This window comes from Laccaria bicolor, genomic scaffold, assembly GCF_000143565.1.
Source record: "Laccaria bicolor S238N-H82 LACBIscaffold_25 genomic scaffold, whole genome shotgun sequence".
NCBI classification, from domain to species: Eukaryota; Fungi; Basidiomycota; class Agaricomycetes; order Agaricales; family Hydnangiaceae; genus Laccaria; species Laccaria bicolor.
In genome coordinates this window covers 530,623-553,709 of record NW_001889896.1, presented here as the reverse complement: position 1 = coordinate 553,709, position 23,087 = coordinate 530,623, and the positions used below count along the sequence as shown (strand labels likewise).

At 48.5% G+C, this 23,087-nt stretch overlaps 7 protein-coding genes across 7 annotated transcripts; 2 read left to right on the top strand and 5 right to left on the bottom strand.

Annotated features, from left to right (window-relative positions):
- Positions 1-355: 355 nt before the first annotated feature.
- LACBIDRAFT_303882 (uncharacterized protein) lies at positions 356-1,905 on the bottom strand (the record flags this gene model as incomplete). The annotated part of the gene is made up of 13 exons (XM_001884313.1): positions 356-464; positions 520-545; positions 601-725; positions 775-834; positions 885-923; positions 980-1,081; positions 1,132-1,266; positions 1,317-1,349; positions 1,419-1,478; positions 1,538-1,667; positions 1,722-1,741; positions 1,794-1,803; positions 1,849-1,905. 13 exons carry the CDS (start codon positions 1,903-1,905, stop codon positions 356-358), a joined length of 906 nt encoding a protein of 301 aa, XP_001884348.1.
- A 3,848-nt stretch (positions 1,906-5,753) lies between these two features.
- On the top strand, positions 5,754-7,639 carry LACBIDRAFT_303880 (uncharacterized protein; the record flags this gene model as incomplete). The annotated part of the gene is made up of 9 exons (XM_001884436.1): positions 5,754-5,810; positions 5,862-5,939; positions 5,999-6,121; positions 6,173-6,211; positions 6,260-6,337; positions 6,389-6,760; positions 6,812-7,264; positions 7,319-7,504; positions 7,550-7,639. The coding sequence occupies 9 exons, from the start codon at positions 5,754-5,756 to the stop codon at positions 7,637-7,639; spliced, it is 1,476 nt and encodes a 491-aa protein (XP_001884471.1).
- Positions 7,640-9,426: 1,787 nt separating this feature from the next.
- Positions 9,427-10,863, bottom strand: LACBIDRAFT_294969 (uncharacterized protein). The gene is made up of 6 exons (XM_001884312.1): positions 10,582-10,863; positions 10,239-10,520; positions 9,989-10,177; positions 9,877-9,935; positions 9,748-9,826; positions 9,427-9,695 (listed from the first exon to the last, which is right to left on the bottom strand). Exons 1-6 carry the CDS (start codon positions 10,859-10,861, stop codon positions 9,550-9,552), a joined length of 1,035 nt encoding a protein of 344 aa, XP_001884347.1. The 5' UTR covers positions 10,862-10,863; the 3' UTR covers positions 9,427-9,549.
- A 420-nt stretch (positions 10,864-11,283) lies between these two features.
- LACBIDRAFT_330180 (uncharacterized protein) lies at positions 11,284-13,138 on the bottom strand (the record flags this gene model as incomplete). The annotated part of the gene is made up of 3 exons (XM_001884311.1): positions 11,284-12,521; positions 12,573-12,740; positions 12,787-13,138. 3 exons carry the CDS (start codon positions 13,136-13,138, stop codon positions 11,284-11,286), a joined length of 1,758 nt encoding a protein of 585 aa, XP_001884346.1.
- A 356-nt stretch (positions 13,139-13,494) lies between these two features.
- Positions 13,495-17,905, top strand: LACBIDRAFT_294968 (uncharacterized protein; the record flags this gene model as incomplete). Its single annotated transcript, XM_001884435.1, has 6 exons — positions 13,495-13,566; positions 13,622-14,522; positions 14,574-16,867; positions 16,918-17,530; positions 17,580-17,607; positions 17,665-17,905. The coding sequence occupies 6 exons, from the start codon at positions 13,495-13,497 to the stop codon at positions 17,846-17,848; spliced, it is 4,092 nt and encodes a 1,363-aa protein (XP_001884470.1). The 3' UTR covers positions 17,849-17,905.
- Positions 17,906-17,964: 59 nt separating this feature from the next.
- On the bottom strand, positions 17,965-19,624 carry LACBIDRAFT_294967 (uncharacterized protein; the record flags this gene model as incomplete). The annotated part of the gene is made up of 6 exons (XM_001884310.1): positions 17,965-18,187; positions 18,271-18,298; positions 18,355-18,607; positions 18,668-18,822; positions 18,891-19,374; positions 19,533-19,624. The coding sequence occupies 6 exons, from the start codon at positions 19,622-19,624 to the stop codon at positions 18,039-18,041; spliced, it is 1,161 nt and encodes a 386-aa protein (XP_001884345.1). The 3' UTR covers positions 17,965-18,038.
- A 1,071-nt stretch (positions 19,625-20,695) lies between these two features.
- Positions 20,696-22,877, bottom strand: LACBIDRAFT_252280 (APC amino acid permease; the record flags this gene model as incomplete). The annotated part of the gene is made up of 11 exons (XM_001884309.1): positions 20,696-20,833; positions 20,891-20,941; positions 21,007-21,363; positions 21,421-21,631; positions 21,697-21,814; positions 21,903-22,040; positions 22,109-22,259; positions 22,320-22,380; positions 22,475-22,663; positions 22,724-22,800; positions 22,857-22,877. Coding segments are annotated over 11 exons (1,512 nt in total), but the record flags the coding sequence as incomplete, so codon positions are not given.
- Positions 22,878-23,087: the final 210 nt, after the last annotated feature.

Below are 23,087 nucleotides of genomic sequence, written 5' to 3'. Positions count from 1 at the left end.
ATTTTACCTGCAAGTTAAGACCCAGGTGGTGAGCGAAGCCAAAGATGATGGAAGTAAGGAGAAGAATGTGGGGTCTCAAATTGAACAGCATTTGTACCTCGATCATTCCCCATCTGGACGCCAATGGTGGTACGTTTAGCAGTGTTCTCCTATAAATGGGAAAAAGCGCGGGTTGGTGTCACATGTGCTTTGATAAATATCGATAAAAACAGCGTGTGATGAAGATCGTAAGACTACAGTAAGTAATTATTTGGAATGGCCGTTGTATGATGGAAAAGGGTATAAGTGGGGCTTAGTAGGCCATACATGACCATGCTTCCAGAATCCGAAGCTCCGGAGCGGCACTGCGTTGTTGTTATCTGGAGGGCGGTATGCTACCTAGGCTTCTCAGAGTGGACTCGTTTTGTTCTCGTATACCCAAAACGGCACGACATGTCAAGATGGAATACATGACACGCTCAAACCTGCGAAAAGAAAGGGTAGGTGGGAAAGAGCGGCGGGAGAAGGGGGAGAATTTACGTTGACAACAAATTCACATAGTCATACTATTAAAAGAATAAACCATCACTTCTTCACTGTGGAATAAAGGCGGGGGCTTACCGATAGACAAAGGATGACGACAACATTAATGAGAGACAAGCCTATGTGACAATCCAAGATTAAACAACATCGGACCCGACTGAACAAGCAGCACCGACCAAAAAGAAACACATAGTATATGAGTCCTAGAAAATTGTTAGCGGAGGTGAAAAAGAAGTAGTGGTGTACTCAAACCATCTCGGTAGACTACTGTTGACAAGGAATTGCTCCTCATATTGCGCCTCCAATTTTTGACTAAAAATCCGTTAAATAATAGTTTTCAAAAAGATCATCAGTCGACTGACGTTCAGGATAGCCTCGGATGGCCATTAGTAGCGATAAGCCTAGAATATGCAAGCTCAACATGGGGACTTTTAAAATGAACATATGACAGACTCACATGCATCGTAGACCATCAAGGCAGCCCAGCATATGACCAAATCGAAACTCTCCCCTTGATAGAAACATCCCAGAGAAGGTGTCGTATGCGGAGGTGTAAAGACTATCGGTTTCATAAGTAAATCGAAAGAAGATAGTTTTGATTGAACTTACAATGTAATGTAGCAAGGTAACGGCCGACGGAGACACATAGGATGACCGTCAAAGCAAAAAAAGCGATGGGCAGACCAATTGTGACCCATCGAGCCCTCGACCCCCAGCATGCCCATGTTCTCAAAGTCAAAAGTACTTTCATAATTTCGTTAAAAATGACACAACAATAGAAAAAGCTTACTCACTCTCGGCCAGACCGACGCCAACGACATACACCCCTGTTGCGCGTCCCAGTCATTGAGGTTTAAAAGCGGCTAGGCACATGATAAATTGAAGCGTTGACTTACAAGAGTTAAATTTATACACAAGGCTACAAGCCGCGGAAGACGTTCCATCGCGCGTCATATCTTAAAATAACTCGTCAGTCACGGGTAAACGCTCGTCTGACATGATGAGTTAGGCTTACAGTATGCCACCAGGCCTACATCGATGTAGGGCGTGTACCTTACCAAAAGGAACAAGACTTTGGCAAGATTCCACTGCGACAGCCATATTAGGGAGAGTTCGCGGTCGAGGGTCAGAAGATAATCGTAGCCCTGTCCCGATGCTCGTTAGTTTAGGTGTGAAGCGTCAAGTTGGGCATTCCGCACCAGAAGCACCATACCCAGCACTGTATGGAGTATTGAGTATTAATAGGAAAGGGAACATGACGATTAACGAACCTGTTAAATACTTCAAGCGGTTAGTGTCAGCTTAGTCGTAGAGATACCAACTTACTTTGATAGTGCGAGTGCGTTCGAGAATCAAAATGATGATCTGGAGGGTTAGTTCCATTGGGGGAATTAAGGAGGGCAGCAGCCAATACGAATGAGACTTGCGTACTCAGATTATAAGCCTGCGAACCAGGAACAGCTTTCTAGGGTGAATAAGGGAATTATTCCGATTCAAGTTCACCTTATCCCCGATGGCTTCCTAGAACGACAACGCCCGAAAATCAAGCGGTGTAAGTATTTTTCTCTGATAAGTAATTAGTGAGACTTGCGTGAAAAAGCAGTGGGAACCGCACCTGCAAAAAAGACTTTTTCTGTCTTCCAACTGCATAAAAACAAAAAAGGGAAATGGCCTCTCAGCACACGTCAGTAGATAACTTATAAACGTTGAGTAACCGGAATCCACAGGAATCCACTGAGCCATGTAGTTTGCCGGAGTCCGGGGTTTCCCCATTACGACGCCGGCAACCTACCAGAAGTTGTTTACCTGATAGACTCGCAGGAGCTCGTAGGGCAACAAAGCCCTTTAGGGCTCTTCGGCCCTCGGGACAGCTTGCAAGGTGTTGTGACCGCGTGATGAGTAAGCCACAAATCACCTGTGAAGGCGAAGACTGAGGTATGCCGGCTTCCGTTGCATTCCAGGAAGTCCAGGACATTTAATGTTCTGTCCGATGGGACGGTATGGCCGACCCACGGCCCCAGAGCTGATTTTATGTGAGTGAAATTATTCGTTATATCATTTACATCCTTGAGGCTCGTTCATCACGTCTCTGGTGCCGCTCGCAAGACCTTATCCACGCTGTGTAATGAAGAAGTAAGGCTTCGTCAAACTATATCGCACAGAACAAAGGGGCGAACTAGATGCTCACTTCGCAGCGTCACTTGCGCCAGTGATCCCCAAGTCTCTTCTTGATCCGATTGCTACAGATTGCATATTCCAGAACCAGGGCCAGCAAGCCCGCGTCCGAATGCTCGTTGTAATCCGCAACCCTTAATTTTGAGACCAGATCGGACGAGTCACGCCCAGAGTTGCCAGCATCTGGTAAAGTCACACAAACACCATTGCGACTTTGATAGTGTAGGTTCGTTCGAGAATCAAAATGATGAGCTCGAGGGTCAGCTCCATTACGCGGTCAGATATGGGGCAGCAGCTGATGCGCAAGAGAGATTTGAGTACTCGCGTTATATGTATCAATGGGAAAAGCTTTTTTTTTTTTTTTTCGGGTCAAATTTAAGTCTATTGGAGCAGATGGGAAAAGCTTACCAAGGCGAAGAAGGGAATTTACCATCTGTCCGATAGCTTCTTTGTTTATGTCCAAAAATCTAGTGATGTAAGTCAAAGGGGTCATTAGCACAACTTGTATGAATAAAGTAGTAAAAGGCGCAGTAGAGCGAATACTCCTCATCTGTCTTCCAACTCCAACCAAAGAGAAAAAATAGGTGAGTCAGCAAATGTGTAAAAACACCCACGTGAATGCTTCAAATTTTCAGGCATCCTCAGGTTGGCAAGCGCTTGAGTGCCTGAAATCCGTCGCGATTAGTTTATCGAGGTCCGGGGTTTCGCCATTGCTAGATCAGCGGCCAGTTGTGACCACCGACCGTTCCGTGATGATATAACCACAATCACCTGCGAATACGAAATCTGAGGAATGCAAAAAGTTCAGAACATCTGACGTTGGGTCTGATGATGTCGCCGACTTAAAGCCCCTGGGCTGATCTGAAGGACATGTTTTATGTTAGCAAAATTTTTCATTATATCATTTACATCTTTGCTCGAATCTAGACTGCCTCACGTTTCCGCGATGCCGCTCGCAAGATATCATCCACGCTGTATGATGAAAACGTAAGGCTTCGCCGAGCGATATCACAAACAGGAAAGGACGAACCGGATGATCATTTATGCAGCTTTACTCGCGCTGAGAACTACCCGGCGCTTGAGTTTGTAGCTCTCACTGGTCCCTAAGTCCCTCATCGATCCAACTGCCCCCTGCTCCATATCTAAGAAACAGGGTCAGATAGGGTATGGAGACGAGGGAAAGATAAGTTTACCCAAGCCTGCATCCGAATGCCCTTCGTTATGCGCTCCTCTCAGCCTCAAAACCAAATTTGAAGAGTCGTACCCAGCGTTATCGGCCAGGATGGTCGGAATCTGTTTCAGAGCTTGACCAAACGCTTCTACAGCAAGAGCCGAGCTTCATCCTCGACTGCACAGCTCATGAGCATTTCAGCACATCCACCACCGAGCACAGTCCGGGTTTCCTTGAAACGAACGGAAAGAGCATCGTACAGGCATCTCTCAGGCTCGGATACCATTTGGTTTGTAGATACACGGAGAACGACGGTGCAGGCTTCACCAGCGGCCACTCCGGAGAATTCGATGAGCTGTAAGAAATGTGAGATGAAGGCATTGCCAGAAAGGGGGTAAAAAGCACCCTGTCATCTCCAATCAAGCTCTCCTCAATCAACCCGCACCGGCCGAGCTTGACCAGATCCGGGCGGTCGAAGTTGCTTGCAATTTCACCCCCAGTGACGAGCGACAACCTCTCCACGCCCGCAAAGTCGGCATATCAAATGACCATGATACCTTTTTCGGTAAGGAGGGACACGAAACAGTTGGTTCTGTACGCTGCGATAGCGTCGACTTTGCTTCCATTTTTTCCTGCGAGGAGTCAGCTAGACGGTACAAGAGAGAAATTCAAGATGTGAACGCACTCTCTCAGCCCGTTCCAACTCTGCCAACTTCCCTGTGTTATTCACCTTCACGCGAGCGCCAAAGATCTTGATTTTGCCGGTGTCCATTTCTAGAGTTGTGGTTAGCCTACATCAAATCTCCGTCAAGTTACGTACAGGTGTTTGCAATGAGAACCTTGACATTCTCCATCCACTGCGGCAGTGTTGTCCAGAAGCCCTCGTCGAGATAGGAGTCGGTTAGCTTCCCGCCAAGTCTTTTAATTATTTGGATGTGTTCCAGATCTATTGATCCATGTGCCATAACTTCAGTCTGGCACTGCTCAAGCGGGGGTGGAACAGGAGCGTACCTTCGGACTTAGAACAGCATCGACTGCCAGGTTCGCAAAGTAGTCCTTGTTTTGTGAGAGGACTTTTCAAGAGAGTGTCGTTCGGCAATGTTGAACAGGTCCAATTGGAATTTAGGAGGGGGCTTTGAGCTGAGGTTTCTTGAGTAAAAGATGTCAACGATTACTCACAAGTTGTTAACCGCTGCCTTCTCCAAAGCCTTCAAAGCAGCCAGACTACCGATCCGATAACCCTCAACAATCGTCTGCGGGTGGATTTTCTTCGCGATGAGCTTCTCTCGGCCTCTTTCAGCAACTCTGCAGCCAGAGCGGTGACAGTCGTGGTTCCATTCCCAGCCTCGTCGTCCTAAACCTTCAAAATGTTGACGAGGGTCTTCGTTGCCGCAGTATCAAGCTGAATCGCTTTCAGGATCGTTGCATCGTTTGTGACGTTAATTTCGCGTATTGGAGAATCTTGTTCATGCCTTTTGGCCCCAGTGTTGATTTTACGAGGTCTCCGAGCGCCAGAGCACCGACGAACGACGACAGACGCGCATTTCCTGCTTTCGCCTCTGTTGCCTGCAAATCTGGGTTTCAGCATTGTAAAGCTTCTAAATGAATCCGCTCGCACCTGCTCTCCAAATATTTGCATGATCATCGTGGTTCGTAGAGATCGTTTAGAATCGTGAAGAGGAGTTCAGTGAGGTCCAATGACAACGAAAATTAGAGAATGATAAACGCGTCGACGCCAACAAATCTCACGGTTGTGATCCAAGTTGGCAATTACCTTACCAGCCGAAAAACTATCTCTTCGTCTCCCTATCTACACCAGTCCAATAGCCTCTTTCGTGTCATTTTATTCTCCCAGAATTTATCATCACGACGTGAACACCCAACAATGAAAGCATTTGACTTCGCGGTGAAGATGGAAGGCAAGAGTACTGTTGTGCTCGAGGTACAATCCTCTTCCTTATGCGAATTCATGCGCTGACGGACACACTAACAGGCTGAGTTAAAAATAAAAAATGGTGAAGAGCTGAAGCAATCCGACCATGGTGCAGTCGTCGAATTTCTCAAATTGAAGGTTTTCAAGTCCGAGTCCTGATACCGTTTGTGCCTCTGATTAACTCGGCTTCATCTCAGGATGAAGAGGAACAGAAAGACATCAAAGGACTCTATCCAAACACCAAGGTTGAATTTTATCAAGACGTGAAGCCCCAGTGGCCTTTGAAGGAGGAGCAAGGAGACCAGAAGGATGGCTTCAAGGTACTTATTCCTTCTCTCACTATCTAACAATTGATTGACAAATCGATGCAGAGTGACGACAAGTCAACTTTGTCTGCCAGTAGACCAGCAGTATGTGATATACATTTGGATTCCTACTTGACTGATACTGTGACCTAGGAAACCAACGTGATTCCTGGTCTGCCGTTAGCTCCTTCACTGGAAGACGACGACGACTTTGATGTCAATGACTTCCCAGTAAGTAATTAAGCTTCAAGGCTGCATTTAGATTACCTCAATTTTTTTCAGATTTATCCTATGGAGCCATTGAGGAATGATGATGGCGCTACGAACATGGTCCATGCCATGGATGAAGGACAGCTTGTGGAAGACGACCGGCGAATGCGAGTGGACCAACCCACTGGCACCTTGGAAGACGTCGGTCGTCCCTTCAAGGGCGAGATGCATCAGACCACTGCCGTTAAGAAAGAGTTACGGGACGACCTGTCTCTCCTGGATCTTCGACCTGTGAAGCGACAGCGTCTGGAATTCGATGGAGTTTTATTACCATCCCCGGCTGAAGTTCGTCAACGGTGGGCGTCTGAGGAGGTGAAGCCAGCCCAAGCAAACCCCTCACATGAGATTGAGGAAATGAATAAGAATGTTGAATCATGGCGTAACGTTCGTACCGCCTCTCAAACACATCAAGCATTGGCTAACACTTATTGCTAGCCCAAAATGAAAAAGCAAGAAAACTTCGAGATGGACCCTGGAGTTACCAGCAGACGTCTTCTAGCTGCTGGGATCAACGAACTTCTTGATTTACGCCTTGAGGACGACCTCAAAGACATCTTGGTTTCCCGCAAATTCATGTCCCAAAGGTTCGGTGGCAGCGCACAAAACTCCATGCCATCAATAGCACAAGCGAACTTTGAAAAACACGGGTTCAAACATTTCCTCTACTGCAACCCTAGTGTTCAACCAATGGCGCCTCAGATAGAAGGCGCTTCTGGCTTGTTTTTTGACCCAGATCAAATAGAGGGTTTCACAGGGGGGGGTGTAACATACAAGCTTTTCACCAGGTTGCGGACGACTCCTAGAGCGGAGTGGATGTATTTAGGAGACTATGAGACGATTGAGGCTCAGCCACTGTCCAAGGCAGAATGGAATGAACAGGAGGGGAAGGTTGGCGATCATCCATATGTTGCTCTAGTTTTGGAAGCTTATTTCGTGCTCTAGGTTAAAAGAAAGTGGGCGAACATGATATCAACGGATGGCTGGGGATCTCCTGTTCGTAAACGAATTTCTGCACGAAAGAAGTATAAATGTCGCAATCCCACACAAGAACAACTTAAAAACATCTCAGACAAGCCGGGGGGGGTGACTGCTGATGAGATACATAGAGCATTTGATTGTGGTGACGAGGTGGGTTACTATTTCATTTCTACTTCTCATACTAAATTACTACAGTTTCTACGTGCTTGGGTACTGAAATGTGTAGGGTTTGATAAGTCCCTCCAGCGCCAGGTAAAGGAGGAGCTCAAAACGTGGAAGCCCTAGAAGGTAGTTCTGGGATCTCCAAGAAGGGCGGGGACAATAATCAAGATGCTGAGCGCCTGGACAAGCTCAGGGAGTGGGAGCGGTGAGCGAGTTGGGTTATGGCACAGAGTAACGCCGATCTATATTTCTTGCAAGTGCATGATTTATGTTAGCAAAATTCTTCCTTATATTGTCAACATATATCACCCGCCTGCGTCTCCGCGGTACCGCTTGCAAGACATGCTGCAAGATGAAAACATAAGACTTTGTAGTAACCACGTCGCAGAGAGAAGGACGAACCAGGTGATTATCTCATAAAACAATGCTCTCTTTTACCGCTTTCTCGACTAGAAATCGCAGTGCTTGACTGATACGCGTAGCGGCGTAACTTCTAGACAACATGGCGACTGACGAGCATGGCCTATCCTAATCCCTTCGGTATTTTTAAACCCTCGTCCGGATGTAGCCCTTGTTCATGATCGACACCAAAGACATGTGCTCGTCTCCCAGTGATGTCGATGTGTGATTCGCCTCCCTCGCCTCAAGCCACTCTGACAAAGTCGCCAGATGTTGGAAAAATAGATTGTTTTGAGTTCACGGAAGCTCAGTGGGGATTGGATCCCTCATTTCTCCCTATTCGCATTACCTATTTATGACAGAATCACGGACGACACAATCCCCGATGGCTGACTTGATCATAATCAGATATTCGAGCTGATCCTGTTCCTCGAGAAGCTCAGGATAATGATGACTAGATCAGACCGGATCAACACTCACAAGGTGTCAACGTAGCCTTCCTTAAGGCTTTCAACCACGCAATCCACAACCTCAACAATCGTCGTCGGAATTGATTTCATTGGGGTTTGCTCCCTGTTGCATGATAGAGGTATGAGGCCCTCTGGGCCCTGGCAATCAATGCAATCTACGAAGCATGTATGAGATCGTGTGTCAGTGACGGCGGGCAAAGTAGATAGGTTCGGACGGACCAAGTGAATGAAGATAATGCGTTCCTGAAAAAGAGAGGAGCGGAGCGGCCGTGAGATGAGATGGAAGGCAGCCTCAGAGAGACGTTATACCAAAAAACGCGACGCGTACCTGCCCACTGCAGAACTTATGATTTCTCTGAGCACCACACCCTTGTTACTCAGTCAACTTGAAGCGGGGCCCGGGAAGATTTTCTGCATGGTACCGGACCAGGTACGTGCTTGATGCCAACCGCTTCTTTCAGTGAAGAAAACACCCATTGCGGACGGAGGCTGTTTGGTGTTGGACGTTGGAGGATGGTCCGAGTCATAACCTCCGGCTTTCTAATCTCAGTGTTGTCCCCCACCACCACCACATCCCATCAGGAAACCAAATTTGAAGAGCGCTATAACTTCAGGAGCCAAGGGGTACGAACTACACAATCTTGCTAAGCTCGAGTTTTCCCCAAGTTTAAATTTTCTCTCTCGGAAACGTGATCAGCGAACTTGGCAAGAAAATCCATCTGACAAGGCGTTGGACGTCGCACCGCCTATCAAGCGGCTCGTTTCCCTTAGTTCTAGCTCAGTTGCTGCGAATCACTGAAGCTTGACTGAACCGTCCTGGCGTTTTTTGACCTATCGGGTGTCTTGGACATGCACATAACCATACCTTCAAACATGGCTACTAGCACCTTCGCGCGGTCTTTGACGTGTATAATTTCGAGCTTGCTGTACCCGAGACTCCACGGATAGGCTTGCGATTGGGCGCAGTATTGGCGGCCTACTCCGAAGCTTATGCATGCCCCACAGCCATTTTCATCCTAGCAAGTTGAACTAGTACGCCGTGCATTAAGATCGATGCTCAAACTCAACAGCAACAACGAATTTGACGCGCCCGAACTCTCGAAAACCAACTGCCCAACAAAACCCTGGACGCGGCGCCCTTCCGACTCGGACTCAGCTCAAATCCTACTGCATGTCTTTCAGAACTAGTTCCATCTCTTCCGGGATGGACTCGTAAAAGCTCTTTTTTCGCGTCTCTCGGTGCTCCCAACCTAACAGCTTCAACCGCGCGGGGGTGACACTCGTATTGCTTCCAAGAAGGGACCAGCCACCTGAGAAGCAATCAATTGGGGTCACAATGCTTCCAGCGAGACGGCTACACACCTTCACTGAAAGGCGCAATAACCTCCGGAGGCAAGGGATGCGAGCCGCCTTTTTCCAAGAGTCCTTTCTCGAACATAACCTGTGAAGAAACTTTTAACGCCACAACCACAAAACAAGGTATGGCCTCACATCACCAATCAATCTCGCCATCTCCCTCAACTCTACTTTCTGCTCAGCGGCCGCGAAATCTTTAGGTCGCTCTCGTCACCAAATCAACCAAGGGTATATCCTGAACACGTACATAAACCATCACGGCCTTCGTCCGCTTTTCCCTCCAGAGCGGCTTTAAACATGATCACTAGCGCCTCTGCACAGTCTTTGACGTGCAGACTTTCTACTCGGCTGTATCCCGGACCCCATGTACCTGCAAACCCAGCTTGCACGGCAAGTCCGGCGTATAGGCGAAGCAATAGTGAGGTCTTGCGGATGCCTACATCACACGCCCCACATTTCATTCAGCCAACTGGACCAGAACAAAAAACAACACTCACCATCTCCAATACCGTAAAACAGCCCCGGGAACAGAATCATCGTTCGAATAGGCCTCTCCTTCCTCGTCCCAGCTGCTACTATGACGGTGTCGCAATCCACATGAGGGTTCGTAGGAAGGCACTGGTCAATCGTAAACCCAATGTCCGAGTAATGAGGTACTTTTTCGGGGGCAACGAATTCGCCGCGAGAGTTGTCACCTATGATGCCCAGCCCGGAGACGTGGATGTATATGGGGGGCACTCCCGTAGATTCTGAGCGGTTCCCGAGGCCTGCCAGGATAGCTGGGTATGTCCGAGTCAGGTCTCTTTGAACACTGGGACACCCAAAGCTAACGGTGCTCGCCTTGTATGCTCCCTAAATGATCAGAACTCGCACAGTTCACTACATAATCAGCCTTCTCTGCTTGGCTTTTTATCTCGGCGGCCTCATCAAGCGATCCCTCGACGATCTCTAAGTCTTTGTAGATCTCTTTCAGTTTGGCTTGGGTTTCTGGTGTTAGCTTTCGGATTAGCGCGACGACGCGGAGTTGCGGGATCGCAGGGCTATGTGCCAAGTTGACGAGGAACTGTGAGCCTAAGTGGCCCGTTGCGCCCAAGATGAACAGGGTTTGCGGGGAGGCCATCATGGGACTTGGACGGGGTTAATCACTGTCATAGATAGGGTTTTTATCGATATATCGTGACCTACATACACTTATAATCACGATTACTGATTTCCTCTCCCTTTTCTCAGGCTGTCGACTTGCGTTTGCTGGAGAAGGTACGCTTCTCATGTACCTACAACTTGCCTACAACATTTATGGCCGTCAATGGAGAATGTTCATTCAAACCTATCGATTCCTGGTCAATATTTTTTGTCATTTATTTCTATTATGTCTATACCTAGCGGCCTTTACGCATGCGTCGTACAACTCTTCTTGAGTCGCTTGGAGTAAGAGTTTGAAATTACTCAAAGTACATAATTAAGTTCTCGCGAAAATTGAAACACGTTGGTACACTGGGTTCTTATTGATACATGTACAAATTTCTGAAGCCGAGCTTTGACCTAGAACCATTGTGGGGTAGCTTTCCACATTTTTAAGAGGTTCTCCACTTCCTGCTGTGTCAGCAAAGTGGAGGTGGCCAAGAAAGCTTCCGACAACTTGCCCAACGCGGTAGCGGAGGGAGCAGGTCGGCCTTCAGAAACTAGAATGTCAATGAAAGATTCGAGATCGTGAATGTCATAGGTTGAAGATGGGCTCGCTGCATCCGCGCCCGTCGGATCATTGACCGGTTCACTATGATTACCCTTGCCAACCAAAACGAAGGCATAACGCTTGGCAGTGCTCCTATCGCTGAAGGCTGACGGTAACAACCACAGAAAGTTCCAACCATCGTTCAGAGCAGGTTTCGAGTTGTTGAGGCAAATGGGGACAGTGCGCTCTGCCCACCGGCATCCTTCCTTCCTCACTGATGCGGCGTAGGCAACTTGTACCGCATATCCTTCCGAAATGTTGGAGAACATGCTATCATCAGCCGACGGAAGCAAGTCCGTGAGTGCTTGAACAACCTGACCAGGAGTAAAATATGGAAGGGAAACCGTTTTTGAACCAGGGCGCTGGCTCATAGAAGTGGTATGGGAAAAGACTATGGGATGGATATTTTTCCTCCGCCATTGGAAAAAGGATGGATGAATAATTGCTTCAAGAGAGTAAAATAGTTTTGGGTTTTCGGAGAGCAACTTGACCATATCTGCATTTGTGACTGCGGTGTCGAGAAGATTAAGTTTTCGAATGGTAGGTTGAGCGGACAAAACTTCAAGAACAGTTGTCTTGGTGACGTGGTGGTTATGAGAAAGGCAGAGACTCTCCACGCCCATCTGCTCAGAGACAAGTTTAACTACTTGCTCGGAAGTCAAGGCCCAATGAGAGAGGTCAAGTTCCTTGGACTTTTGAACCTCCTGCGAGATAATCTTGGCGACGAGAGTAGTAGCATGATCTGGCAGCGAGATCTGCTTCTGAAGGGCATCTTTGATCAAGGCGGCCTTGCCTGGTATATTAAACAATACTTCGAGAGTTTCAATTTGGCCGACTTCCAGGGCATGATTGACGGCGGGCTCGACGGAAAGATCTGCTAAAGAAGGCGCTTCAAGTTGCAGAACTTCGTGCTGGACTTGTTCTGGAGGAGTTCTTGTCGACCGGTATTCATAAGGCCAGGCCTCGGCCAGCTTGTCGATTGTAATCAAAGGTGCGTCATCCAGCGATGCAATGGTTGCGAGGACGTCTTGCTCTATTTCACGTTCCTCTGAGAAGAATGGTTGTATCAAGCGGAAGAAAAGAGGTCAATGTGCGTCACCTTTTTTCTGAGTATCTAGAGGCTCCTTGGATGTGTCCTGATGATTGGGATAATAAGCTCGAACATATCCTTCCGCGTTGATTGGGGTATCCTCTTCCGACTCGTGGAAGCAGTAGGAAGCGTTTTCAGGATCAGTCACGTCGATAATAGTGATGCCATCGTTGTTGTCTTGAACAAATCAGGCTTTAGCCAAAAACAAAAAGGAGTGACGAACCACCATCCGAACTGCCCATTTCCGCGGATAAAATGGAACCACCTGAGTTGTATTCCTCGCCGGGTGTAAGATCGACGGTCCAGGCCGACGTCAGCAAGAACAAGCTGTAAGGGCAGGGTATCTTGGAGGATGTAGCATTATCGAAATTTCGGAGTTCTTCTAGGATAATTTGAGCATTGTCCTTTTGCTTGACGAGGGTGAGAAACCGACGAGCGGCTTTCACAGGAAGGCGACCATAGCACCACTGGTGATGGAGTGCGGCGATGCAGCGATAGCGGGTTTCGGCGGGGGTCTCCCCGTGAGCCTTTGACTTGACGCGAGCGATGAGGAATGCCTGGTGCCTTTGGCCCATAACTGAAGCAGTGGGAGATGATCGATTGATCAATGAAGTCGGGAACAAGTGCAATACGCTCTAATTCTTTCTTATCTAGGGTCCCTGGGTTACCTGGGCTCGGAAATTGCCGTGTTGTCGCCTTTACTTCGCCATCAAGATTCAGCGCTTCAGCTCCAGCACCCAATGGATCACCGTCAATTCATAGCTCAGATCCAGGAAATAGTCAAGGAGTATTCTTACGAAACTCTTTCAGCGTATATCGAAGATATAGGCCTGGCCATTCAAAAGGATATTGCGCCACTCTGCCCAGATGCGCGTTGGATTAACCACAACGGCTTCAAATCTTTGCTGTTTCTTCGTCATTACGATTTACAATGCGCTCCAAGCGATATCACCCGAGGTTCAATCCTAGTCCTCGACTTTGTATCTTTGTTTCAGGAACCAGGGTACGCCTTCGCCTGCTTCTGCCTTGCGAATCACTCTCGTGATCTCTACGAGGAGACAACTGAGATTCTGCATATGGAACGGTCAATCCAACTGATGCAACAATGGTTGGAGGCGGAAGAACAGGGGAGTGTGGCTCATCTTGCAGTGGCAGCAGCCACTTCCTTTTCGTTCATGCATTACTACATTCGTGAGGATGCGGAGGGAGCACTGGAGGAGGGGGTGAAGTTGTTCAAGGCAACCCGACAGAAGGCAGAGAACGCCGGATGGATCTCATCCTTCGGCATGGAGAGGACTCTATTCGTCGTCGGCGAAACCCTTTGCCACCGATATGCGAAGGGTGGATCTGACGATGACCTCGCCGAGTCGGTTCAACTTCTTCTTGATATCTTGAATCTCTTCACCCCCCAAGATAGTTTCTGCTTCACAACCCTTGACACTCTTGTCCTCTCGACGATTTTCAATCTAGCTCGGACTATCGAATCTCCTGAGATCTGGCTCAAATGCCTCAGCGGCCTTCATGATATCGTATGTGTTTACATTTCGGGAGAATCTAACGGAGCCGATCTTCCCGACGTCTTGTTCGAAACTCTAGATGCGTGTCTTTCTGCACCCACGTCCCGCGCGGCATGTGTTCTTCACATTGCAGATCTCTTTCACAGCGGGGGGAAATGCGACGAATTGCCCTACTACGATCAATTTTGTTCCGATGATGATGTGACGAACAACGCTTCGCTCTGGGTTGATTCCTGGGAGGATGATCGTCGTGGCCTACGTGAAGCAATATCAAATGGACATATTTCTCCTCATCTCGTTTTCAGGTTCAAAGCAATTCTGGTTCACCGCCCGATCACATCCGGCAGGATCCTGTTCCGTGCCCCAAATCCTGTAGAGGTACACGACTGTTCCTTTGAATTTGAGGTATTTCCAATGAATGGGCGCCCGGATACGATGTCCCGTAAGCCTTCATTCTTTCGATGCGCATTATAAGCTTTAAATGAAATGACAGAAGTTTCTCTGGATCACACGGCCTTCATACGAGTGGTAGAGAAATTTTGCAAACCCATGTCTCGCGATGAACTATCTTTTTATATCAACGACATCAGGGAGTTCAACCCACCCGTTTTCTCCGCTGTCCCACGCCAGTGGACTCAATCGCCCTGTATTCGTGCATGTCTTCTTAGGACCCGATACGTTCAGAATCGTCATTATCAAGATTTAAAGGAACTAGGAAGTCTGATGCTCACGGTCCACCTAGAAAGAGAGCCAGGGTACTCAAACATTCTTTGCTTTGTTGCAAATGAATATAGGGATGAAGAGACTGTGATGACGTCCGTTGACATCGCTGCCCCCCTTTTTCAGGAATACGTCAAGGTTCAGGTTCGAGGCTCTCCGGGACATTTTCTAGGTGTTGTTGGGCTGGCGTCAACCCTTATGTTGTCGTCATTTCATCATGAGGCCGCAGTTACACTAGCTGCATCGCTCGAGATCCTCAGGGAGGCACTTCCTTCTGGTGCATCTTGGATCACAGCGCGTAAAACAGTAATCCTTGGCCGAATGTTGAACTACCGGGTCAGACATTTTTCCGCCTCCAATGACGCGCTGACAAAATCCATCCCGATCCTTACGCGCATCCTCGATCTTCTTCCGCCTCAACCGCCCCCATATGTTTCTATCCTGGAACTCCTAGTGGTTTCAACGGCACTTGCCCTATCACAGCGGGTGTCGGGGAAGGACTGGCACGACGCAATGACCTTTCTTGCGAAAGGGTTAGAGCTGTATGTCACTAGCAATGTCGCTAGCAACGATGGCGAACCGGAATCGTCAAATTCTTATTCGAAAAAAGAATTGGACACTCTAAATCTGTTATTCAACAGTAGTTTGGATGGTCTCTACCGGTTTACGCTTGGAGTTGAAGCTATGTGTTTAATTCACATGGCGGACGTTCTTCAGTATAGCGCTTTTGATGTTTTGCATCACCCCCAGTCACTCCTTCTATCGTTCACGATATACCAACGAAGCCTGCGTCTGCCACTGAGTAGCAAGTTGTCTGATGATGCGCAGTTCCTGGAGCAAAATGATCTTAAATGGGCCTGGGAAGATGAGCGCGAGGCCTTGCGCAAGGCCATCACGGCGTCTGTGCACCACACAATCCCCCCAGTTGACTCTCTACCAAAGAGTTCGTACACGTTCGAATATAGGGTTCTTCGCGAGGGTAACACCAAGTCTTCTGAACATAAATGTATCTTTCGCTACTACCCTATCGAGGGACATCAAGAAACTTTCGATGATGCGCGTTCGGACCTCCACGACTTGCAACTAGAAAAAAACTTTCGCCTTCCGTGGCCTGAGGACCTCATTGCATTGCCGGCGTCAAGCGATTCCTCAGTTCCAGGCTTGCCAACAAGCAGTATAATTCCTGGAATTGACAAGTTTCTCTCAAGCAACGAAAACGTTCTGTTCCTTCCGCTGGAGCAACGAACTATTAAAGCACTTCTTCGGCATCTTGGTTCCAAAGTTCGTCATACTGAGAATCACGTTTTTGACGCAACCGAAACCTTGATTAATCAATCATCCAAGAGATTTTATATGGACCCGAGCGAATTAGTTCTCGAGACCCGTATGCGGCGCCTCAAGGACGGGTCCGCTTATCTTGCACGGGCGGGGCCTATCCAGGCTCTCATTTCAAAAGGACCAGAAAAATGTTTAGAGCTTGTTGACAGATCTCGTGCTCTATTTTGGACGCGGCTGTTACGGCTACGAACCTCATTTGATGGTTTGCCGGAAGGTCTGGCGCAGCAACTTCAACAAACCGCCATCGAGCTTGATCATTGCAAGGGACAAGTGAATTCCAGTGTCTCAAAAGCCGAGGCTAAAGAGCAGATGAAGCTAGAGACCTCGTTTGAAAGGCTTGTGGATCAGGTCCGCGCTATCCCCGGATTCAAGGATTTCCTGCTACCGAAAACGTATGATATTCTAATGAAGGTCGCATCAGAAGGGCCAGTTGTGGTACTGATTGGAAATTCGTCAACATATGCCGCCCTGCTCATTCGCCAGTCTGGTATTGACGCAATTTACTTATCTACACTCACAGAGAATGTCCTGGAAAACCTGTTGATTGGGATACAACAAGCTAATCGAGCGTCTCGTTCTATTTTACAGCAGGAAGAGTATGTCTCAGAACAAGAAAGGGGAGGCAAGCCCAAATTTTCAGCCCGCTCCCTGCCCGCTTATGCAAAGATGCTTGGTGGCTTATGGCAGCACATAGCAAAACCAGTTCTCGAACGCTTGGGCGCCACCTCGGTAAGGTTTCCCCGCCCCCCATATTCTCAAACTTATCTGGGACACGGTAGAATGTAGATCCGATGAAGCGCACGCGTCTTTGGTGGTGTCCCACTGGTCCCTTTGGATTTCTTCCTCTCCACGCTGCGGGGTTAGGTTTCGGCACACCCAACGTCGAATGTGTTTCAACATACGCTGTTTCTTCTTACACACCAACTATTTCAGCCCTCCTCTCAGCTCGTTCAAAGCCTTCCACGCTTCTTAGCTCACAGCTCAAGATGCTAGTGTTAGCCCAACCAACGACCAAAGGTCACACAAGTTTGCCAATGACGGTGAACGAAGTAAAGGTTATTGAACAATTTACCCCTCCCAACCAACTTCTTCGGTTGGGTGAGGCTGGTACACCACTGACTATTTCTAATTCAAACCGCACTGTAGAAGATGCGACCACTCACCTCGCTCAAACTTCAATTCTTCATCTTGCTTGTCACGGTCATCAAGACCGAGGTGATCCTCTGAATAGCGGCTTTGAGCTTGAAGATGGGCGGCTGACGCTTGCTAAATTGATTGGCTGCCAGACGCCCAACGCATTTCTCGCCTTTCTTAGTGCTTGCGAGAGCGCATCGAACGACCTGTCAATTCCGGACGAAACTCTTAACCTCGCAGCTGCTATGATTTACGCCGGTGAGTAATTTTTTGATCTCAATGTAGTGTTGCCTTGATGGCCAGCCAGGCTTTCGAAGTGTTATTGGCACAATGTGGTCAGTTTTTTGAATACTCGCCCGTTCCTTGGACATGTTATAAATATCTGAATATAGGACGATGGACGATAATGACGGGCCTGAAATCGCGCGAACGGTATATGAGGAGTTGTTTAAAGACCCCGATCAAGAAGTGGACCCGAAATTGATACCATATGCACTTGATTTAGCAGTCCGGAGATTACAAGAGAAAGGAGTTCACCCAAGCCGATGGGCTACATATATTCATCTCGGTGTTTGATTCCCTCATTCTTCAATTTTGGCTACTTAGATCCACGATATACATTAGTCTTTAGTCTGTGAGGGAGGCTTCTTAACACCCGCGTCGACATAAACCGACTTGAAGTGCAGAATATTGGATACATGACTTGAAGTACATAATGGACATTAACCACGGATGCCACTCCCTAACGCACTTGCTACAGCACCCATCATCCACCAATTAACGAAACAAGATGCAGCATATTTTGATCTGCTGAAAACGACCGTCCGTTCTCCAGCATGCCTAAAGGCACGCCCGAGAGCCACGTCAAAGCATCAAGCACAGGCCACAACCTATCCAGTCCCCTCAACTTGAACACTACAGCCAACACACAAACAGCAACTGAGCATGAAAATGTCGAGTACGCCATCCAGCGGGTGGGCAGTTCTGAATCGTCCCACCATGTCTTCTCATATGATTGTTGTACCACTAACATCGACGTAACGAGAAGGGTTGTTCCGAGGCAGAGAACTACGGCTGTGTACAGGATCCAAGAGGGTGTCAGAGTGCTGGGTCCAAAGCGTAGCGTAAAACGAGTTTGTCTGACAAATATAGAGGATAGCCGCCGCCAACCCACAGGCCCTGGCCATGAAAAAACCAGGGCGAAGGCCGCCTTCCTTTGGAGTGGATCGGTCAAAAGTCGCGATGACCATGAGTTCTTTGCTTGAGGATCCAGGAACATACATCTTCATGCCGGGTTGCTCGTCGCTCTTTGGAAGAGCTTTCCCGTAGTACATGCTATGTCAGTCGGTTGAGCGACCAGCGTATAAGGAGTTGGCAAGGGCAACTGATGTCCACACCCCGGCAGATGTGCCGACGGATAGGAAGTAGCAAACCACGATCTGACCAAAAATGCCCGCTTTGAAGAATGGGACAGCCGATCGTCGATTGATGCCACCACTAAAAACTCGGTCGCCAAACTCGGTCGCAGTGCCCGCATATGGCGCCAGCTGCTGTAGGACACTGTAGATGCGGGTCAGGTATGCATCGTCCGCCGATATACCTTTCATGCCCCATCTACCTGGGAGATTTGGATTGTTAATCTCCCAGTGTCAAGGATTGCACCACCTAAAATTGAGATCCAAAGCGTTTGCCCGACTTCAACTCGCGCGACTTGACCAGGACCGATTTCCTGAGGAGCGTTCTGTTTGAGGTACTGTACGACGCGGAAGTAGGGCCTCGCTAGTTCGGAAAGCGTGGCAGATACTTTGTGGCCCTGAGGCGCATAGGAATGAAAGTCAATGGCGCAAATAGGGATGTCGTGGTTGACGAGATCAATGTCAATCGTGTACACTGGACCGTATTCGTTGTCACCAACTCTTGTCGCCACTCCACGCAAGGGGCTTTGAGAGTGTGGGCGTCGAACCATTTCCGCATACCGTTCACTTGCTACATCAATGATTGAACTCGGAGGCATGTTTTTGGTGCAAAACACCATTTTGTTCAAATTTTGTTGTTGGAAAAAACTTGTACCTGCCATTCGCGAAAGGCATGGTAGTCTATGGCTGCAAATAGAAGAAAGTCACGGGCTACAGGAGGAGGACATTTGGTTTCAAAATTGGGGGATTGAGGGACGAGGTTGACTCGGATCATGAGCCCCGCGGAATTAACCTCCCATAATTCCTCGTCAAGGGGTGTCCCCAAAGGTCGGTAGGTCACGCACCGCAGTTGAGATAAAACTCGCTCCAGCGCTTGAGCCCTGGGACCGGCGCTGATAGAGTTGGAGCGCACCCAGAAGTTGGCTCTTCCATACATGATACGCGGAACGAATGCCAGGTACAAAGTGGCATGCGCTGGTGACCCAGTTGATGCGCTGCATACCACGTATGGATAGCTTCGGTAAACCTGCGAAGAGGAAAATGCCTGTGACAGGCTCGATCTCCCAGAGATCATTTGGAGATGAGCTCAAGGTGGCATAGAGAACGGTCGCCAGGAGAAGAAGACCAGGGGGCCATGATACCAAGCTCCCCAACCTCAACCCCTCCCCGGACACGTCACATGATGTAACACGTGTAAGAAACGGTCACATGTACCACTACCAAGTATATAGTCTAAGTCTAAGTCTAAGTGCAATTTGAAGTTTGAACTACATAAAACACAGTGTTCACAATTTAAATCCTTCCCCCTGGGTTAACTCAAACAAAACCTGTGAAAAATGCCGCAATAGTCAGAAGCAGAAAGGAGGAGAAGAGTTCACATCTTCAGGTCCACCTTCAAATTGCAGGAAGTGTCTCGGCCGTGAGCATAGATTTTTATATATCCAAGCTACTAGTAGCCAGCAAGCGTGGACTTGCTTGGGACTTGCGTGATATTTTGTTGAGCACGTGCACAGCGCCGAGGTCAAACAAGATCAAATAAACCAAACGCTGGAACTAAACTACGATCGATTATGCATATCCCTACATATCTTACCCTAACTCGCTCCGTTCATCTAAACAGAAGATTTATCATTACTGAGGCGTAGAAACTTCGTCAAAATGACATGTAAGTGTGACTTTGATGGTTAGATAAGATATCAATAAGTCACGTGATGTGTCCGGGGAGGGTTGAGGTTGGGGAGCTCCAAATACATTAGAAATCGGTCGAGCATGCTCAAATCGGCGTCGCTTGGGGGGGGGCTACTAGGCCGAATTCGTGCCAGATTATATCCGGCCTCTTTTTTCGAACGACCGGATCAAGCTTGGCAGCTTGGCCAAGTGTCCCAAGCTATTTGTGATCTTGTTGATATGATTGCAATGGTGACCTCAAGACCAAAATCAGTTTCCACATAATACATGTACACTTCGATTGAATCATATGCTGGCAGATAATACAGGTTCCAGTATCTCATTGGTACTCGGGAATGGGCTCATTGGCACCCTGATACATCACTTGCAGGTTTCGGTTGCTCAGCCACTTCTCGTCTGGAAGAATCAAGTAACACAAGATACCGATGATCGTAATCACGGCGAACAGCACTCCGCCCTGCAAATAATTTATACAGTTAAATTGCGACCCAGTGCTGGAGACGGGGACACTCACAAAATTCAACGTAGCAGCAGTGACAGGGAATGTGAACGGTGAGACAAGGACCTAGACACCGCTGACTATGAGTACTTGGACACGAGAGGCACACAACAAGCTAAAATACCACGCACCGCAAAAAAAATCGCATTCATCACCACGGATACTGCATACATCAACTTGCGAGCCCTCCCCAGGTGAAATTTCGAGTCCTGAAATGCATTTGGCGTCACAGTCAACCGTAGCAGTGCAATGAGTCCATATGCCGCCATTAGTTGCACAGTCCCTGCGCTTAAGATGGATGTGAAGGCCACCATGCTCGGCAGGATGGTGCACAACAAGATAGCAGATAGGATGAAGATTGCAGTTATCGCGTTGCGAGGGAGTCCATCAGGAGACACCTTCGCGAACCAGTCAGAGAGCGGTAGAGCGCCATCTCGTGCAATGGCAAAGATGATACGTGATGCGGTAAGAATCATAACGCTTGTCGACTGTGCCAGAATTATGTAAGCCTTCTTTTTCCACCAATTTGCTGGCAAAGCACTCACAAAAAGCCCAGCAATCGTGGCCACCAGCGTCATGAACGTGCCTCCGCCGCGGCCTAGTGCCATGGCATACACAAGAACGAATGGCTGTGGCGCATTCAATGCAAACAACGCCGTGATGTCGGGCATGCAGAAGAGGAGCACCACCGTTGTGAGAAGTCCACCCACACCGGTCACCACCGCAGCACGGAATATGCTGCGCGGGGCGACGGTGCTGCGAAGGCAAAGCAGGTTTCAGGGAGCTACTCTTTCATGGTAAACAACTGACAGTCGACATACCCCGCTTTCTTTGTCTCCTCTGCAAGATGTCCTGGGGCATCAAACCCGGTAAGGACACTCGACGTGAACAGGAACGAAAGCATCCAGTTCCACCCAGCCGGCGCACCCGTTCCGTTGTCTGTTATCCGTTCCAGTCAAATTTCGTTCAGGATGACACAGATTACTAGTGACAAGCCCTTTAGGAAGAAGGGCAAAGGAAGACGCACATGTTGTAAGTAATGCTTCCCTCCCTGAACGCAGGCCGTATGTCCTGCTCGCCCCGATCGGAAGCCAGATGATGCAGAGGAAAAAGTCAAGGGTAATCAAGCCCGCTGCGATGCGGAAGATGACGCCGTGCAGACGGGCTATAAAAAACCATAGTGGTGGTGTTCAGCAAAAAGGAAGGCAAAGCGGTAAAAACAATGGTGCGTACATGGAAGATATGTCACTGCCGTTGCAAGCACAAGGAAACCCTCTGAGGCTGCCCAAACGAGTGTACGCCATTTTATATTGCCAGATGTGATGCCCCCAGGAAAGTCCACATTGAATACATTGCAAAGAGAGAGAACCCAGACTACAATACCCTATGTGCATGTCACGTGATCAGCAGGCAGCGAGGCAAATGAACGCAAATATGGGCCGACCTCGCACAAAAGCGCAACGAACGACACCCAGGCTGCCGCAACCCACCATGCAACTACAAACCTGCCACACCACGTACATCACGCGCAGCAGCAAAGGGCGAAGAACCGGTGAGCTCAGGTGACTGCGCACTAGCGAGGATAGCAGCACCGCTCACCCAACGAAACGCCCATATTTAGGCCCTGCAGCCGCTGCCGCCCAGTTGTAGAGGCTGCCACTGATTGGAAGCGCAGAACATATTTCCGAAAGGATTGCGGAGGTGATGCAGACACTGACAACGTTGATGATGAAGGATGTCCACATTGCCAAGGGCCCTCCAGCGAGGAGGCCGAGGTAGAGAAGTACCCTGAAAAGTGTTTCAGACGTAAGTAGTAGCGAAGTTTGGAAAAGGGAGCAGGAAACTTACCGGGTACTGCCTATGAAGTTCGTGCAGGCGATGCTCGATGCAAAGCTATCAATGGCTCCAAGTGACCGCCGCAATTGCTAGCCCGCGAGGGCGGTTTTCAATCTCGCAGAAATATACAATATTACTGACACACCTGTTTGTATCCTAGGCGTTCCTGGTTCAACGAAGCACGCGTCAGTCAAGAGAATCAACCAACTGAAAGGAGAGACAATAGGGCGGTCGAGGACAAGGACGGTACCCTACTAGGACCTACTACCATCTAGAAAAGCTCCGATGGCAGTGGGAAGAGGAACTTGGCATACCAGTTGTTCAACATCAGAGTCGACGACTTCGGATGACACCTTCATCCCAGCATCCGGATTAA

Coding starts and splice junctions, on each gene's coding strand:
- LACBIDRAFT_294969 (XM_001884312.1), bottom strand. CDS start 10,861: ATGGCCTCCCCGCAAACCCTGTTCATCTTGGGCGCAACGGGCCACTTA. Junction 9,936..9,988: donor CGAAGGCCGTGATGGTTTAT/GTACGTGTTCAG, acceptor AGCGACCTAAAG/ATTTCGCGGCCGCTGAGCAG. Junction 9,696..9,747: donor TATTGCGCCTTTCAGTGAAG/GTGTGTAGCCGT, acceptor ATTGCTTCTCAG/GTGGCTGGTCCCTTCTTGGA.